The sequence below is a fragment of the Pelmatolapia mariae genome, linkage group LG8, assembly GCF_036321145.2.
Source record: "Pelmatolapia mariae isolate MD_Pm_ZW linkage group LG8, Pm_UMD_F_2, whole genome shotgun sequence".
Classification (NCBI taxonomy): Eukaryota; Metazoa; Chordata; class Actinopteri; order Cichliformes; family Cichlidae; genus Pelmatolapia; species Pelmatolapia mariae.
Window position 1 is genome coordinate 18,321,283 of NC_086234.1, and position 19,030 is coordinate 18,340,312.

General features: G+C 40.5%; 1 protein-coding gene across 1 annotated transcript; it reads left to right on the forward strand.

Annotated features, from left to right (window-relative positions):
* Positions 1–256: 256 nt before the first annotated feature.
* On the forward strand, positions 257–5,493 carry LOC134632638 (heparan sulfate glucosamine 3-O-sulfotransferase 2-like). Its single transcript, XM_063481361.1, has 2 exons — positions 257–1,020; positions 4,168–5,493. The coding sequence occupies exons 1-2, from the start codon at positions 524–526 to the stop codon at positions 4,784–4,786; spliced, it is 1,116 nt and encodes a 371-aa protein (XP_063337431.1). The 5' UTR covers positions 257–523; the 3' UTR covers positions 4,787–5,493.
* The last annotated feature ends 13,537 nt before the right edge of the window (positions 5,494–19,030 follow it).

The following is a 19,030-nucleotide window of genomic DNA, read 5'->3' on the forward strand; positions in this document are numbered from 1 at the left end:
TACTTACAAACATTCTGTATGTTTACCTTTAAATGAACAAAGAGTCGACTCGGAGCTTAGATGTTAGTATGAAGCGTGATAAAAGGTAAAGTGAGATGAGCAAGTGGAGACAGATGAATACTTTTTATCTTTTTTCTTTTTTTTCTTTTTCTTTTTTTTACCATTTTTAATGCAAAGACACCGTGACGTCACTGTGTAGAAATATTTTTCTGTCGCTCAGTCGGTTTGGAGCTGACAGTCCGCTCAAGTTGCCAGAGAGCGCGCACAGCTTTTGCATCCATGCGTGATGGCCACGGACGCGTCCAGGAGTTTTAAAATAGGATGGCTTCGCAACTCGGTGCGCAGGGAAAGATACCTTTTCAGGTAAGGAGCTGAAACGATGGGACTCAGATGGACTGTGGTAACAGACTTGAAGTCTGCTGTTTTTCTTCTTTAAAGCCCGTGGAGCCACTAAGACAATCATAAAAGGACTGAACGCAAAAATCAATTAAAAAAATCATGCACTGTTCATACTCATGGAGAGATGGCATGCGTGCTCCTCTTCGGTCGACTTCTCCCCTTCTCACACCGGCTCAGAGGAACGTCCATCTGCTTGTTATCCCTTTTCCTTTCATATTTATTCTACTGCGCTCTATTCCCTGACGGTGCCATCATGCAAACGTCAGGTGATCCGACGCCCAGCTGTCAGCGAGCAGATGGAGCCAAAAGGCGCCTTCAGAAATCCCTCTCCTGCCTTTTACCGTCGGACGCGAGGTTGAGCACTGTTGAGGCGTCTCGGTTGAAAGCCGACCAAAAACCCCATTTCGCTCATCACACCGCCGGGAACGGCACGCCCAGCCCGCCTATGAGCAATTTAAAGTTCGGCAATAAAAAGTTACCAAATGCCATCATAGTCGGTGTGAAAAAGGGAGGCACGAGAGCCGTCCTGGAGTTCATAAGAATACATCCGGATGTGCGCGCGGCGGGAACCGAAACACACTTCTTCGACAGGAACTATGACAGAGGCCTGGAGTGGTACAGGTAAGACAACTTGTGTCTCACCTGTGCAGGTGCGTGTCCATCTGCCCCACAAATCCCGCAATTTATCAGAAATCATAGTAATAAGTAGGACATGACATCAGATTAGACTTCAGTCAGCTTTTACTGCACAATATCTGACTTTAAGATTCTTGGTTTAAGTGGTTTTAGCTTAACTAATTTAACTAGTTTATGTAATCTAGAAACTGGTCAAAGAGCAGCCTTTTCTCGTGGCTGCTGCTCCCGCAGAGACCCGCCAGTGTGTCTGGAAATTTGTGGCTTCTAGTCAGCTGTGCTTGCATAATTCTGCATATCTGATTAGGCCGTTTCTCTCCCACCAAACTAAATGTTAATGATAGTAAATTATGGAGAATGATACACTATATTTCCAGCTTCGTTTTCTAAAAGGTCATAACGATTGCAGGCCAATATAACCGTGTGCCTTCACATGGTACATAGGGAATTACAGTGGAATTCAGGTAAGCGGTGTAGCGCCTCATTTTCTTCTGTTTTATGACTGAATCTGCCCCCCCCCCCCCCCTCTAATTTCTGCAGTGGTTAATATTTACTTACATTTCCTATAGAGGAAAAAAAATTGAAAAGGTAAGGAATCATGGTGGGAAAGAGACAATATAATCTAATAATAGAATGTCAAATCATCTGCTTACCTTAAAAAAATCAGTGATGATTATGAACCCTCTGTTTTGGTGCTTTGTGTATATCAGACTTGGAGCTGGGTAAACATGCTGGATGTGTTTTCTGCAGTTTATTGACTGACTTCAAGCTTTATTGCAGGGAAGTTTTGAGGAATGTGCTGTGTTTATACTGGCAGGAGAGTGGCACTCTCTCTCTCTCCTTTTTCTTCTTTTTTTGACATACTGTAGAGCAGTTCATCAAATTTCTCATAAAATCCAACCTCTGGAGGCGAGCAGTGCAAACAGCGTCCTGCATGCCCGCTGTAACTCCTAGACATCTCAGCTGTAGTCTTGTTTGTTTATTATAATATTTAAACATGACAGCCATGAAAGGGAATTATTTATTGATTTTTCAAATGCTACCCAAGGCACCTTAAACTAGAAGGGGCACTCAGACAGCGCATCCTCAGCCAAGGTCAGTGCTCCATTTCACAAGTTAAAAGGAAGCGATTCAAATCTGCTCCAAAATTTAATGGGTTCTTCCTTTGCCCGTGCCCCACCAATTCTCCAAGTTTCATGATTTTCACCTTGGTAGTTTATTGGGGGGTGGTGTGTGTGTGTGTGTGTGTGTGTGTGTGGTTGGGGGGGGGGGTAATCTTTCTGACTGGTGATCAAACTGTACTGATCACCTACATCCTCAGCTCTCACCCTGGCGGAGGAACAAAGTGCATCCCTAACAAACTGCTTTGATTGACTGATGATCAAACCGAATAGCCATAAATTAAACATGCACATAATTACACAGATTTAGAGGAAGCATATGTATGCAAACACAAGTTTAGCTGATGATAAAATGAAAAAAAAAAACACACACTCACATGCATACAGTAACAGACGAGCAATTACGCAGAGATGCGCTCTCGTATTTATCCCCCAGTTCTTTCAAGAGCATTTCATGTTAATGATAGACTGTCATGTAAGCTGCAGGAGGGATGTGTATCAGTAGTATTATATAATAATTACAGACTCAAAGTATCTCCACTAATTGGCACTCTTCACAATGGTTGGCAGTTGAAGCCCTTTTATCTCAGAGATGTGTCTTCCAGATGTGAACCCTCGCCCATTACTGCAGGTTGATTGTCAGCTGTCAAAGCCGTTGAGAAAAGGTCAGATGCCGATTGCTTTCAAAATAAAACAGCTGCTTCCCGGAAGCTTCCTTGTAAACATTCGTTCATAGATCAGAATGAACGGTGTGGACTGTCACCTTGAATTTGCTAATTGATTGTGCCACATACATGTTTTTTTCAATGTCTATGCAAAGGCAAAAATAACAAGAAGGAGGAATAAAGATGTCTGAAGTGATCTTACTAAGCATCAGATGGTGGCTTGGTTGACCATGTCTCTACAGCTGAGACAAATTTGCTGTCAATTTTGATGTTGTCATATGTCCACGAGCTTGTTAGTATTATTGCCATTTATTTATTTATTTTTGTTTTTTAGATTTTAACATTCTTTGAAAAATTGCAGCTAATGATAGAATAAATACAACCTCAGATCACTTAAATGGATGGTTTGAAAGAAGCCCCTTAACAGAACCATAAACTGTATATAAAAGATGGATGTAGACAACATGATAACACCCACTGGCTTTTTGATGCCATCTTGACAAGCAAGGAGTTGCTCTGACTGAAAAATTGAGGAAATTGCACCAAATCCACACCAAAAAGATCCTTTATCAGATTTTTGTTTAATGTAAATGCGCCACAGCAATGAAGAGTGAAAACTAGTCATATAACTGATCGGAAAATATTTGCTAAGGTTTTGAATCAAATTTGAATCTTATAGACTGTTAATAATAAAAAGAGAGAAGTCACCCTGGTGACCACTGGAAAAAATACAGGTTCTGAAATGGATTAGTTGGGGAAAAAACAGAAGTGAAATAAAGATTAGCAAATTCATTGACAATGAAAATAATCATTAACAGCTCCCTCCTCGAGAACTTCCAATCAATCTTCAAGTTTTTCTCAGCGAAGCCCTGCTTGTTCATATCACCTCTGTAAAGAATGGCCTAGTTTGAAGACCCAGAAGTCACCGAACAGAGTCGCTGCTATACGTGTTCTGTTTGCATTCGTGGTGATTTATTACTCCTGAAACATGCAGGCCTGATGCACAGGAGAGCTGTCTGTGAGACAAGTCTCCAGTGACAACAGACTACTACAACTTTGCTTCAGTGCTCCTATTATGATTTTCATCAAGAAATTGAGTTCATGGCCAAACCGAAGCTTTATGCCTTTACAACTCACTTGTGTAATCCTGCCCTAAATAGATATGTTACATAGATTTTTTTCTTTACTTTGACAAATGAAATGGAAGGACATTGTGACCTTTGCTTCTGAACCTGTTAGCTTTTAAGGTTGCTTAAGCGCTCAAATGTTTAGTATTTTTTAAAAGAAATCCTAAATTAACATGAATGTAAATGAGAAACGTCTATTCTGTGTTTTCATCTTTCATTCAGAGGTTTAATGCCAAGAACTCTTGAAAGCCAAATCACAATGGAGAAGACACCGAGCTACTTTGTGACAAAAGAGACACCACACCGGATTTCTACCATGTCCCAAGACACCAAGCTCATAGTGGTGGTGCGAGACCCCGTCACTCGAGCAATATCGGACTACACTCAGACGTTATCCAAAACGCCGGACCTGCCGAGCTTCCAGGACCTGGCCTTCAGGAATCAGAGCCTGGGAGTCGTTGACATGTCCTGGAACGCCATTCGGATCGGCTTGTATGCTTTGCACCTTGAAAACTGGCTCCACTACTTCCCTCTGGCTCAGATCCATTTTGTGAGCGGAGAGCGTCTCATCACAGACCCAGCAGGGGAGATGGCTCGGGTGCAGGACTTTCTTGGGCTGAAACGCATCGTCACCGACAAACACTTCTATTTCAACCGCACCAAGGGTTTTCCCTGCCTTAAAAAGCCGGAGAGCAGCGGCTCACCCCGCTGCCTTGGCAAGTCAAAGGGGAGGACTCATGTGCAGATAGACCGAGACGCTATTGAGCAACTGCGAGACTTCTATCGACCTTATAATGTCAAGTTCTATGAAATGGTGGGGCACGACTTTAAGTGGGAGTAGAGGTTCGAGATGTATGTTTACGTGGTGCTGGAAAGACTTAGCTATTCCACAAATGTTCTTTTAAAAGCGGTTTGCCTTCAGTAATGTGTCAAGGCTAAAGTGAATAGCTAACTATCAGCAGTCTCTAGACAATTTCTGAGCAAAGCAGCCGAGGCAGTACTTTCCTTTGAAGTGACTCTAATGAACAGAGTAAAATCTAAGACGACATTGCTTTTGCACTTGTAATGATCAGTTACCAGCATCAGCACCCTGTTTGTTGCCAGATATAGGCATCATTTTCAGATTTCCGTTTGTGTTACTCTGTATTATTGCTGACTTTATTGCTGACTGCTTCATAAAAAAAAGAGAGAAAATTCGAAGGGAAGGGGATTAGTTCCTTTTAAAATCTGCTTGACTAATCAAAGTAGAGTTTGAAAGCAAGCCCTTGGAAAATGTCAGTGAAGTCTTCAGGGAGAAGAGAATTAAGCTGCACCACTGTGGCGGTAAATCCAAAATGTAAAGCCATAAGGCAAGTATGAACCACCTGATATTACTTACTCTTCATTTTTTTTTTTTCAAAAGGTGAAAGATATTTTCTTCCATTCTTTCCGACATGAATCAGATATGTGCTGTAACGAGCATTTCACTCTGTACTCTGTGCTTTGTTTCCAAATCCTGGTTTATGTTTTTGTTGCAGAAGTATTTAATCACTGCGTTAACCACAATGCTTGTTCATAAACTTCATTAAATGAAACGGAAGCACAATTTATGAGATTATTAATTCTGTTGCTTCTAAACAACATGCTGTACCTTGATAAATTGCATTTTGTAAAAAAACCCAAAAAAACATCCTATTTTCTGCTTTTGCTCGATGTTTCGAAAACAACACACCAAACATGGAAAATTCACACGGCTCTTGCCCCCCACATTCCCCCTTTTCACATCTAGTTTGTACAGTTATGTTTTAGAGCACCATCCTTTGAGGTTTATTGCATTCTGTAAGGTTTGTTGTGTGCCTCTGTGGTGGTAGGCGCATGAGTGGGTGTAGGTGTGAGGAATTTCAATCACTTTTCAAAGACAAAGCAGGGAACACCTATTCGTGGCGGGTTATCAAATAGATTCCGGGGCTGCATGTCACAAGATTGCAGTGAAAAGTTTGGATTTGGCTACACGCTATGAATACTAACGCCAGACTGTCTGAGCTTGAGCCAGATTGATACACTGCTGCAAAATAAAGGAAAAAAACACTTTGTAATACATGAACAGTGAGTATGATTTGAAGCACTGTGTAATGTATGATGAGGTGTTCAGGTTCCATATCACAAAGCACAATATTGTGGGTCTTGTGTGTGGCAATCTATCCTTACTGTTGCATTAACTGTGCCATTATCTATATCTTAGTGGAAGGGAAGAAGACTAGCTGTATGGGAATAACTATCTTTACTTGTTTTTCATGTTATCAACCGAGGTGCTACATAGTGTGGTGGTTTACATTTGCCTAAAAAGCAAAAGATCCCCTGTCTAATCTTGGGAGGAGACAGAGATCTTCTTGGGGTTGTGTGAGGAAGGGCATCCAGTGTAAAACTGTGGGAACTTGTTGTGAATAAGGGAGCTGACAAAAGTAATCTCCCAATAATGTTATCAACCGATTACAAGGCAGAAAAATAGGGTGGTGCAGTCATAGGCTGTATGTAAAAGATGGACAAAAGATAGTGACATCATCCAGATTAGTGAAGTCTTATTTTGAAACTTCAACTTGTACTTCCTGAGGAGTGGATCTGACTGGAAACTGGACACTGCAAACAACTACAGCCCAATTTATCAGTGAACCGATATTACCGATCGATATCAGATATTTACTGATCTATAGCTGCCTGCATTTATACATAAAACTTTTAAAGTAAAGAAGAGACAAGAGGAACGCCTTTCAACCATGTTATGAGCGTCATTGTTGCACAGTTTGTCCACTAGAGGGCACTCTGCAAAATAAAACACCAATAAGCGCAGTCAGACAAAACGTAAATGAGTAAATAAATAACTATAAATAACAAATGTTAGAAAATCCGTCTGTTTCTGTCGCAATGAAAAAATATAAGCAGATACATCTAAGTATGCGATTTTTAAATCACTGAAAAATCAGAATTGTAGTAACAACTTAAACTATTACTACTTTCAGTACACCTTTCGAAACTACAGTTGCACGGTGCATCACAGAAATGTGTTTCTTTATGGGCACAGATTTTTTTTTAAATAATCAAATTAAAGATGCAGTCTCACCACATACTAAAAATACATAAAATGAGAGGAAAACAAAAGGCATTAGCAAAACTTTAGAGAAGACATTATAAATGTTCTATAAAACCCAGTATACACAGTTGGGTTTTCAATAGTTTAAGAGTTCGGAGACATGAAGTGGAGCTATGTAGCTCACCATGCAGAGGTGGGAAAATAATCAAGTACAAATACTTTCTTAAGCCTTGATTATACTTTTGCTGTCAGTGTGTTCGCTAGAACCCATTCAGGTCTGAGTGACGTAAAGTTTGACATCAGACAGTGAGCGGACATCCGCATGCCCGCCTGTTTTTGTGACCTGTGGAGAATTTACATTACAATGCGCCGACCATGCATCCGCTCAGGCGGCAGACTTCAAAGAAGTATATCTGGAATGATTACCCGGTCTTCAGGTCTCCAGCTGTCTGCATCTGCAACAGAGGATAATCAAAGCTTTATTGTACTTTTCAGGTATTTTTACTTTGACTATTTATTTGTCTGTCAGTGTTTTACTTTTGCTCCCCGCATTTTAACAAAAAGATAACTCTACTTTCTACGTTAACAAAACAGGCTTGTTACTGTAGTTTGAATGCATTTGAGGGGCGTTGTTGATCGTTTTGCATCACTGGGTGCCTTCCTGGCATCAAACTGTTTTGAACCTAAATGGAGGAAACAGTTACCCAATCCTACTGGTGTATCCATCATCAGTGCTTAAAGATGTAGAAAGGAAAAAGACATGTCTGTAACAGAGAAAAATACCATGAGTCACATGATGATAGAAAATGAATATAGGTTTTATCGAGACTCTCCAAAGTGATTTGGGATCAAACCAAATGTTTTGTTCATGGCTGGCTGGTTATTTACTGCTTGTCTTGATTTTGTTGTTTGTTATTGATCAGCACAAATACTGCCATCTAGTCTGTTTTGGTTTCAGTTATTGGCTCTAGTTTATTTTGACATGATCATACAATTAATATGATGTTTTTTTAACATCACAATTACATTCAAACAACTATAACATGTATAAAATGTTTTAAAGGCGAATCACTCCTCAAGATTTTCAGAGCAAAGTTGTTTGCTTGTCCCTTAACACTGACCTGTGAATCATTCAAGCATTAAAAGAGGCACCAAACTCAAGACATTAAACTGTGTTGTGTTGAATCATAACTTAGCAAAGAACCAATTTTAAATTGCATCTTTAGGCACTCTGTTACCAGCAGCCTGTCACATTCCTTTAGGAAAATCTTTGCAAAATGCTAAACTTAACAGGTTGCCAGGGAAAAATAGTGTTTTTGCACCAACAAGGTGATTCCTAAACAACTTTTAGCTAAAAAGTGGTCAAAAATAAGTCTGAGGACAAACAAAGTAGTGGAGAACAAACAAAGAAGTGATGTTATGTGCAGTTAGGTCCTTAACAAGGAGAAAGAAACACAGCAAAGACCAGACACAGGACCTGAGAGGTGCATCTGGACCTTCAGTTGATCCATCTACTGTTCACTCATCAGAAAAGGTCTCAGTCGAAGGGTGACTGTCAAGAAGCCATTCTTAAGGAAGAGAAACAAGGGGAAAAGGCTGAGCTGTGCCAAATTACACTATAACCACATTGAAAATCAGTTGCAACAGCTCTGATGGAGTGAAGACCTGAAATTTTAACATTTTTCAAATTGTCTTAAAAATGTATGGAGGAGGTCAGGAGAGAGGCAGAACAGTGAGTATTGCACTGTCACGGTTGGAGCTGCACTTCAGCTGGTGGTGTTGGAGATCTTGTCAAAATTGACAGAATTATGAAAATAGGAAAGTACAATTTTGAGCCGCCATCCAATCAAATACAATCTAGAAAACATCTGATTGCAACAGCATGACAGTGATCCCAATCCCAAACTGCCAATGCAGTAAAATCATACCTGGACAGAAAAACACACAATGGGACACTATTAGGCATGGATTGGCCTCCTCAGAGGTCGGACCTCGAAGTTACTAAAGCCCTGTGGGACCATCCTGATAGAAAATGTGTCCAGACATCTCTGCTTATGCCTATATTTCCATGTTTCAGTAAATCACTGCCCCTAATTCCCATTTTCCCAGCTAAATATAAATAAATGAGGGTTGGCTTTTGCACAGTACTCTAGACAGAGAGTTCGGCTGACAAGCTCATAAACAGCTACTTCTTCACCATTTTATGTGTTTCTTTTAATATCACAAGTTAGACATATAGGATCATCAAGAACTAATCCTCATTAATAACAGTTTTCGCACCCAGCGAATATATAGACCTCACTGCTCCTCTATCTACATACCTCAGAAGAAGCCAGATACTTTTATCTGTTTGAATGCTTCATCTGAAGCACTCATGAAATTTGCATTTAACAGTGTATCCTTTGAAGATTTCCTGGTGTTTGACATGAGAAAATCCAGAAAACTGAGCTTAGGGAACATGTTTTTATCTTCACTATATGTTACAACTGTCATTCTCCTCATTCCTTACCGCTTCTGCAAATGGTCACAGTGCATTGTTAAAAGAAAAAAAAAAAGACATGAAAGATGCTCCACTCTCTGTGACCCCCCCTCTCCCAACCCAGACGACTGCCTTTCTCTCTCTCTGTCTTTCTCTCTCTCTCCTCACAGCCGCCTCTGCCTGTCCTAACATTCATTAAACTCACACGACCTCCAGGTGGGGGAGTAGCCGGTGTGGCTGCACCACCTCCGGCGCATCTCTTGTCATCATGCTTGCAAGCGACTCATTTCTGTGGCTTAAAGAGCACGCACAGGTGAGCGTCTATCCAGTCGTCACTGTGAGCAGCAACTCTATATGTTACACAGGGGTCCTAATTAGGCTTGAGGGCTGGAGGAAAGCAATCCCTAGAACCAGCATCAGCCAGACTCTGATTAGACCCTGCTAGCAAAAACGGCTCTCCGGAGAATGCTTGCAGGTCAGATCTCTTCTTCTTCTTTCTCTCCCACACTTGCTCTCACACAGACACACACACACACACACGCACACACACACACACACACACACACACACACACACACACACACACACACAGCTTTTCTTTTCCAAAAGGAAATCCCCCAGGACCCAGTCCATGCAAATCACGAAATCCTTTGCATTTCGGAGCACTACGATGTGACCTATTTGCACTCGAGCTAATGGGGCGCTTGTTAAGCTTAATGAGTATTTGTTAAAACTGATGAGTGAATATCATGTTGATTAATATTTCTGTCTTGTTGCTGTAAAACAGAGAGTTTTCAAACAAATCATAAAGCAAGGTTATGTTTAATGTGCTGGGTGATCAAACAGTTGTTATTTTTCCCACCCTCTATAGCAGATTTCAAATCACTCCATCCCCCCCGCGGAGCTTCCTGGTAATTATTAAACACTCAAAATACCTGAAGGAGCTGAAGGGGTCGGTAAATACGTCAACGCGCTGTTGATAAGCACTAGTTATTGCTCAGACTAATAACAAGACTTCAAGGACAGGCGTAGACGCACCATGTTCTTTTTTATCTCCTGCTCTCCAAGGAGAGTTGTAGGAAGAGGCTTAGAGTATTTGCTGTAATAATTTGGTGATCTGATATTGATTAAGGCTAAAAGCAGCAGTGCTGTTTTTAATGTAGGGACGAAAATCTAAACAGGAACGCTTTCCTCTAATGCACCAAAGAATAACTAGACAGAATTAAGACAGCGGGCTGAAGGCCGAGTCTAAGCAGCGAAATGTCACAGTGATGTTCTTTGTGCAGATGTCATGTAATGTGGTTCGTCTCCTGCTGAAGCCACGGTTGCTTAATGTAGCTTCAAACATCCATCCCTTTGGATTTTTAATGAGTGTGGAACTAAGAAGAGGGGAAGGATTATTTCCAAAGGAGTCCTCCCCCCTGAAACCTTAATATTGCAGTTGTTTTCATACGAAGCTGTTAGCCGTGCACGTGCACGCTCTGTTTAAGCTGCACTGAATTAAGGGTACGGATTCACACAGCCGTCCTCGTCCTTTGCTCAGGATGTCCTCATGGGATGGAATGAGCTCCTTCGGTATCCGAGTGAGACAGCAGCTGACACTGCAGAGGCAGGGATTCAGCAGTGCGCCGCGTTCACTCCTAATGCTTCAGAATAGTTTAACTTCTGCAGCCGACAGGATGTCCCAGTGGTCGAACTCACCGGTGGCTTAGGAGCCAAATTAAAATGAAGTGCTGACAACTGTGGCACAGTCTCAAGTACGTAATGATATATGTTCTACAACTATTTGCAGACCAGTGTTAGAACTGCAGTCTGTGGAGATGACAAAGTAGGAGACCATTATAGAGGAAGCTATGGAAGTGAAGAATTTAAGTGTACTAAAAACAGACTTTCAAGTGACATGTAATTTAAATATGGGCTCTTGTCGGAGTGCACCAACTGCAATATGCGCAGATAAAATGAGAAATCTAATAGCATCCAGACATTTGTTATTTTATTTTATTCACATTCCAATTTTTACTTTGCATCTCTGCTCAAATCAGCAGCCACCTGCACGGCCCCCTTTTTAACTCGTCTTCAGCAGGGAGTGAGAAGAAGATGGCAAAGATGTGAGACAGCGTTGGGCGGGTGCCCTTTCAAGATTCAGATCAGTAAAATTCAGCAAAGTCCTCCAAATTAGAAACAGTTGTTTAGTGCCATCTCCCTGTTGTTGCATCCGTTTGTCAGGCGGGTTGAGAGCCTGTTTTCGGCGGAGTAGCTAAAGTGCGGCGGAAAGCTGATTAGATCGGAGCAGTAGTCAAACCCTCGGCGTCTCTCTCACCAGGAGATGTGTTCTAATTAGAGCGCGTGCCTCGTGTCTCACTGAGGAGAATAACAAGTCTCATCCCAAGGCTGCCTCCAGATGAACCTCGCATCCACAGCAAAGCAAAACACATCTGATGTATCAGCAAACCCCTGGACTTTCAGACCACACCTGAGTCGACATGCTGCGCATGAGGATTTCGGTGGTGGGGAGGGGGTTACGACGAAGCCATGCAAGGCTGGAGCTTGCCAATGAAGGAAACCAAGTAGAGCGGGTCTGTGAGTAGGTTTTAAGGTCCAAACTGTTCTTTCAGGTAATAAATATATTTCTATACACTTTTCAGTGGGAAATAGGTAATTAAACCAGTGAAGATTTGCACTTCTCACAATGTAGAATGGTTGTTTTATACCTCATCATTTCAGCATTTGATCGGCGTAAAAGGAGGGACCAGCTGAATCCTGGTGTGAGATTAGGAGATTCTGCATAAGCCTGCTCCATATGCACAGTTATTTCATTTTGCTGTGTGCATTAACCCCTGCACATATTGTGTATATAAAGGTACAACCAATTATCTTATGGAAAAGAAAAAGAAAACACAAACTAATTATATATTTTGAAGTGGTGTGAAATCCTGATGATTTTCTATCATGCCGCTTTTCATAAATTATTCTGTGTTTTTTTAAAGAATTAATTTTAAAAAACCAATTTATTTCAGCATCAAGTTGTTGATTATATTTCACATCATTCATGAAATTTGCATCGTAGTCACGGCTTAAATAAGTAAATCAGAGCAATATTTGATACAGATATGCTCATTTTGATCAACAGCCCTCTTTAATCATCACAATACTTAGCTTAAATGTTTGGCTTCTGAGTGTAATCAAAGCAGCAGCACATAATCTTTAGTACTCTAAGAAATACTCGTACTGTGCTTTCCATCACAAAAAATGAAATTCTACTCCATCACACAGTAACACACACACACACACAAACTCAGGGCGGAGGATGGTCCAGACTCCCCGGGCGGCTTGTCTCAGATTGGATGTCAGATGCTAGAGACAGCTGCACTCATCACAGCTTTTATGAATACATTACCTTTTATGTTCATCCAAACACTAATTTATCTTCCTCTGAAAATCAAGCGGGACAGGCTTCCGCTCATCGGTCATCAGGAAAATTGCAACTTTCAGAAACTGTGCGGTGTGGAAGACAAATATCCACAGACAAAAATCACGGCAAATCTTTCAGCTGGGTGGTAATTCGAAGCTCGACTTTGACAGAGTATATGTGCGGATATTTGTGTGTTTGTAGCTGTGTATGTGGTATTTATACTGCCGTTCTTTGCCTGCATTTTTAAAAAAAAAAAAAAAAAAGCAGAGATGGTTCGTAAAATATCAAAGTGTGTTATTTGCCTCCATGAAAACTCCCCAACATCAAAGACTTCCTCCGTCTCCCCCAAGAACCCAAAAAACCTCCAGTTTTTTTTTTACTCGTGCAGCCTCGCCTGTCTTCCATCTCAGCATTGCTCAAAAGGCAAAAGCCTCTAATGACACAAGAAGGAAGATGGAGAGACTGCTGCCAACAAAACAGGGAGAAAAAAAAGGATCATCAACCAAACAGACACATTTTAGCTGATGATTGACATCCCTGCATCTTTTTATTATTCCTGTGATGTTCGTCCAGACGCACTGTTGCCAGAAACTGTGGCCTCACACTTTGGCTGATGCAGCAATCTGGTGATATGCGCCTCTCTGCCTGCCAACCACCTGGCTGAAAAAAGCATAATCAACCTCTCAGTCAATCACTCCTCGCACAGCCAATGGTGTAGGATGGGTGTCAGAGGAAGCGTGGCAGACATGCGCTGGCTTTATGTCCAACTTTGACACTTCACACCTTGCTCTCCAGCATCCTGATGAGTCCCTCTGTATTAGAACGGCCTTGGGATTCCAGCTACCCACTGCCACGCATTATGTAGGAGAAATAAATGCTCTGCCTGTGGGATGAGGCTGCTGGGTCTCAGACATTTTACAGGTTGCGGTTTTAGCGACTGTATCGTCTTCCAGCTTCTTCCTTCATAAAGAGCACGCAACTGAACGTCAGTGAATTAATTACTCAAAGAAATCTGGGGGTAATTTACGCTAGAATTAAAACTATCTTGCAGTTAAGACTGAGCTGATAATGTGAGGAGGGATGATGGGGATTATATTTAGCAAGATTATTCTGCTGCATTAAAAAACCACACATTAATCCCGTGCTGCTAGAGAAGGGTACAAAGATCACTAACCCTGACAGTTTGTGGAAGCTGTCTCTAGTCCAGAAACAACAGCAGAGTCTCTTTGGGTGTTAAAGTTGTTTTCAAGACACCGCTCACTGCTTAGGGTTACGTAATTCAGCCTTAGATATCCCACAAGACGCATCATGTATATTGCATTGCCTAAAAAGCAGCTCGCTCGCTCTCCGATGCACTCAAGGCTTACTAGGTTTTTCATATCCGATTAAAGGAGAACTAAAGTACTCCATCACTGGGCTCAAGAGAAGAGAAATAACTGACACGCTCGCTGCTGAAACAAGTGAATGATTTAATTTGTTTCTCATTTGGCAGGGAGGAAACAGCCCTACACTGAGAACACATTTGGTGAAGCATAGGTTGTTAAATTTTCACTTTATGATTATGAATTGATAAGGGTTGAGCAGAAAATGTAAAAAAGAGAAAATTTAACAGTTTCCGTCTTTTTCTTGGGTACTTAAGGAGATGCAGTTTGTTAGTTTACATAGATAGATAGACAGATAGATAGATAGATAGATAGATAGATAGATAGATAGATAGATAGATAGATAGATAGATAGATAGATAGATAGATAGATAGATAGATAGATAGATAGATAGATAGATAGATAGATAGATAGATAGATAGATAGATAGATAGATAGATAGATAGAAAGAAGCTTAAGAAATTTGTTGAGCACTAACATTTTTAAATGGTGTAAAAGCAGGATGGTGCTATTTTTTTCTGATTTAGCAAGCTTGAGTATGCAACACCCTCAACATCTGGATGATCAGTTCTGGACTGCAAAGCAGTTGCACAGGTTGCCTAGTGGGAGGCAACCTGTCTCCAAATTGCGATCTGATTTGGATGACTGCAGTCACTCTCAGACAGAGGAAGGTTTGTAAATAACTCTTGTCTAATTTATTGCAGACGAGTTGCCAAAATGCTGCAATCAGTCTGTGCTGGTGAGTATAACTCATCTATACTACATCTGCATTACTATTAAAGCCAGGTTGGCAAGCACCCAGGTTATTTCACAGGTAGATCGGCATCCTGCAGCAATCACGTCATTATTTGTGAAGGAATTTGAGGATTTTTGTTTCACATCTATGAGGTTCCAGCTGGACTCTAAATGTAAGTATTTAACCTGAAATTCTGTTTAATAAAATGAATTGTTATGTTGACATGAACTGATTTGCAGTTTTGGCTGATTTATGACAGTTTGACCTCATTCAGTCTTAAACTGGCAGCAGACTGACTCCATCTTATTGCCACATGAACCAAAGTTGCTTTACAGACACCAACTGATTGCAAGTGGTCGCAGATCTGGTCGCCATCTTTGAAGCAACCATTTCAAAGGTAGAGAAATTACAAGCTCATTGAACACAGTCCCATTAATTTAGGTCATGTGGCAGTCTCCAACCACTGTTTTCTCCAGTGTGACTGTAACAACAAATAAAAATTCACAGCAGTGATGACAGTCCCTCTGGCTGATCCAATCTAGTACTGACCTTAGGTATACAATAACAACATCTGTGCTAGGAACTCTATTTAAACTGCTCTGTCTTCCGCCCTCACCCCAACCAGTCACGGTAGATGCCTGCCCCTCCCTAAGCCTCCCAGAGGTTTCTTCCTGTTAAAAGCGAGTCGCCAAAGTCGCCAAAGCGTTTGCTCATATGAGGTCATACAAGTTTTCAGGTTTTCTCTGTTTTCTCTGCATTATTGTAGCGTCTTTACCATAAAATATAAAGCATCTTGATGCCACTGTTGTTGTTGTGATTTAGCGCTATATAAATAAAACGGAATTTAAATCAAGCAAGTATCATGGGCAACAAAAGTGAAATGCAAAAGTGGTTTAAACCAACATTTCAAGGGTAATGCCAGTGGTTAGACAAAGAAGTTAAATATTACAGTTTAGATCTGTTGTTAGTTTCAAGTCTTTTGGTCCTCTGAGTGTCTAGAAGGAAGTAGGACATGTTTTAGGGTGACCCTAACTGGCAATTGACAAGTTGCTCTCAAATGACTTTTTATAGTTATCTTTAAGTCAGGTCCACCCCACACTCATGAACTCTGGTAACAATGAAAATGTTTGGCCTGAGGTTTGAAAAACAGGACACAGAAAATCACTGGTTGCCTTCCTGGTGGCTATTTCCATCTTTTATATACAGTTTATGAACTGACAGAGGGAAAACAAAAACACAAGAATAAATATCGAGTTTCTTCCCTAAAGTTATTTACACATTTTAAATGTAGAAATGAAGAAATCTTGTGAATGAAACTAATTTGTGAGTGCCTTCATGTGACAATACTGGTTGAAAAGCTGAAAATTATTAAATTACATAAAAGGCTTTTTTCTTTTACAAAGAAAAGAAACCCTTTTAAATAATTCTCTGATCTATTAATACCGAGATATCTGACTTAAGGATTAATCAGTTTAGCTGCTACCACAGGCTTTTGAAAGTTTTCCACTTTTCTGCTGCATCTTTCTTTTCTGTCCTATCAGGGGGGAACAATGCTGGGCAAGTTAAATGAGGCTGATTAAATACCCTAAATTATTGGATCAGATAGGAAATGAATAACTAAAAAGAAACATATCATTAATGTAAAAAGACAGAAAGAAAAGCTTCATAATGCAACACAAATTAACACTGTCCTGCATAATAAGGTCATACTGCAGAGAGGTATACAATATATATATAGGCGTGTGTGTGTGTGTATGTGTGTTTGTGTTAGCATATAACACACATTCCAATAGCAAGATTCTATTGGATGTATTATAGCACTGCAGCATCTTATGAATTTTAATACAAAATAATGGAACACCAACACAAACACGGGCACAAAAAATGAAAATCCAGTCAGATGTGTTTCACAGTGTTGCATGGCTGTTACACTTGGTTCTATTTGTTGTGTTGTGTTATAGAGGTGTTTATAAGTGTGTGTGTGGCCACACTGAGTATTTCACCTTCAGCACAGTAGTCAATGCATCGATCCATCCAAGCAGCAAGCAGTGAAAAAGTGAAATCATGAAGCTCCCGTTCCTCTCCTGCTCCTGCGCGGGGACGCTGGAGCATTAGCAGCAGCATTAAGGATTAAATTTGGCCCCCAGAAGATACCGAGATTGGTTTGATCAATACAATTAGATTGCCTTTTTTTTACGACGCACCAAGCACATTAATGTAGCAAAAGCAAAACATGTAAACTAATTCAGCCAGTTAGATGCCTTGTGTTCAGGAGTCACGGAGGGTAATGTCACAGTTTGTGTGCTAAATCCTGATAAAAGTTGCTGAATTCTCCACTGAGGTCTTGCTAATGATGTTCTCTTGGAAGTGATACAATTGGCAAATGATTATTGATTTCGGCACTAGAAGAGCCTGGCTCCATTACAGAATGATCCTGTGCCGGGTTGCAGTCGGTGAATTTAATTACGTCCATACGTGCATTTAAATAGGAGAGCCTCTCATTGTCCTTTAGGGTTTCAAAAAAAAAAAGAGAAAAGAAAGCTTCTTTCCTACAAGTGTATAAAATCTGCTGCATGTGGGGAGAAGCATGTTGTAGCCCCGTCACACCCCAGGCAATTTTTAAAATTTCATCAGTCTTCTGACTGCACAAGAGGTGAGAAGTGAGCGGCAGAAAATGTAATCCCCAAAACTGATGACTGTTACACAAAATTACAAGAATAGAAAAGACAAAGAGGCAACATTAACTCTTAATATGCCCAGCCTTGGGCCAAACTAATAAAACTGCAATTGAATCAGCTCTAAATAAATGATGGTGCTGTAGTTTAATAACATATCATCTGCCCCGCTGACAGCATTAGACCTGACATTCTTATATATCTTAATAATCCCACAAGTTCAGACTGAAGGGCATTTGTCAAGAGCAAATTCACACCGAGTGCTGCTTTATTTCCCTAACTCATTTTTTCTGGCTCTTCTGAGACTTTCAGGCAAACGCCGAGCACCACCAAGTGGAGGTAATGAGAAATGGAAGAATAAATTGTCCCTCAAGCTAAATATACAAACGTTCTAAATGAAAAACAAAGCACCGGCAGGTCAAGCTGTCTGCACACAGACAGAGAGACAGAGGCAGCATTTTCACTGATCCTGCTTTCAGTTGTGATTACCACCTTTCCTCCTCAGATCAACAGAAAAGATGAACACGGCACTTTTTAAATAAAATGACTCGATACAAATGGGAAAATAAAAAGGTTTTAATAATTCCCATGCATTTTGTGTAAACAAATAATTCCTCACAGTACTTTACTGCATTTATACATTGCTGACATATCATCAACACTGGCGCAACATACATAGGTCAGGTTTTTTTTTTCCAGTTCATATACTGCATGTGTTGGGTTTTAATACCACAGCATCAACAAACTGTAGCCAGCAGGCACTGAAGATAGCATCTTTGATTTATTCTGCACTGCATGTGCTGAAAACTTAGAGCCTGCGAAGCAGTTTGTGGCCTGGCTGCTTAGGCTAGTGATATACACTCACCCTTAAATGTGACATTCAGTAAATCATTTTATTATTAAAACTTTCATTGATAGGTTTGACTTAAGTAGAGTTCCTGTTGTATAGGTTAATGAAGCCTTCTAGTGCAATGTTTCACTGTAAGATATTAGCATTTGTTTGGGGGGTTTTGTTTTTGTAGAAGGGTTCATGTTTTGATCATGATGCATACGTTTATACTGCACATCAGTTTTTTCTGACAAAAGCAGCACAGTTATGCAGACTGGTCTTGAGTGGTCACGATCTGTCTAAATGCATGAACAGAAATAGAGTTCACTCCAAAATCAGCTAAATGTAAGTCACAAGGTTACTTTAAAAAAATACAAATAAAAAATACAAATAAAAATCCTCACAAGCAGTTTCATGCTGGAACTTCTTTCTTTCCACTACATCAGATTTCTGCTGCCGAGCTTTTAAAATCTGTGATTTTTGTGCACGCTGAGGGCCACAGCT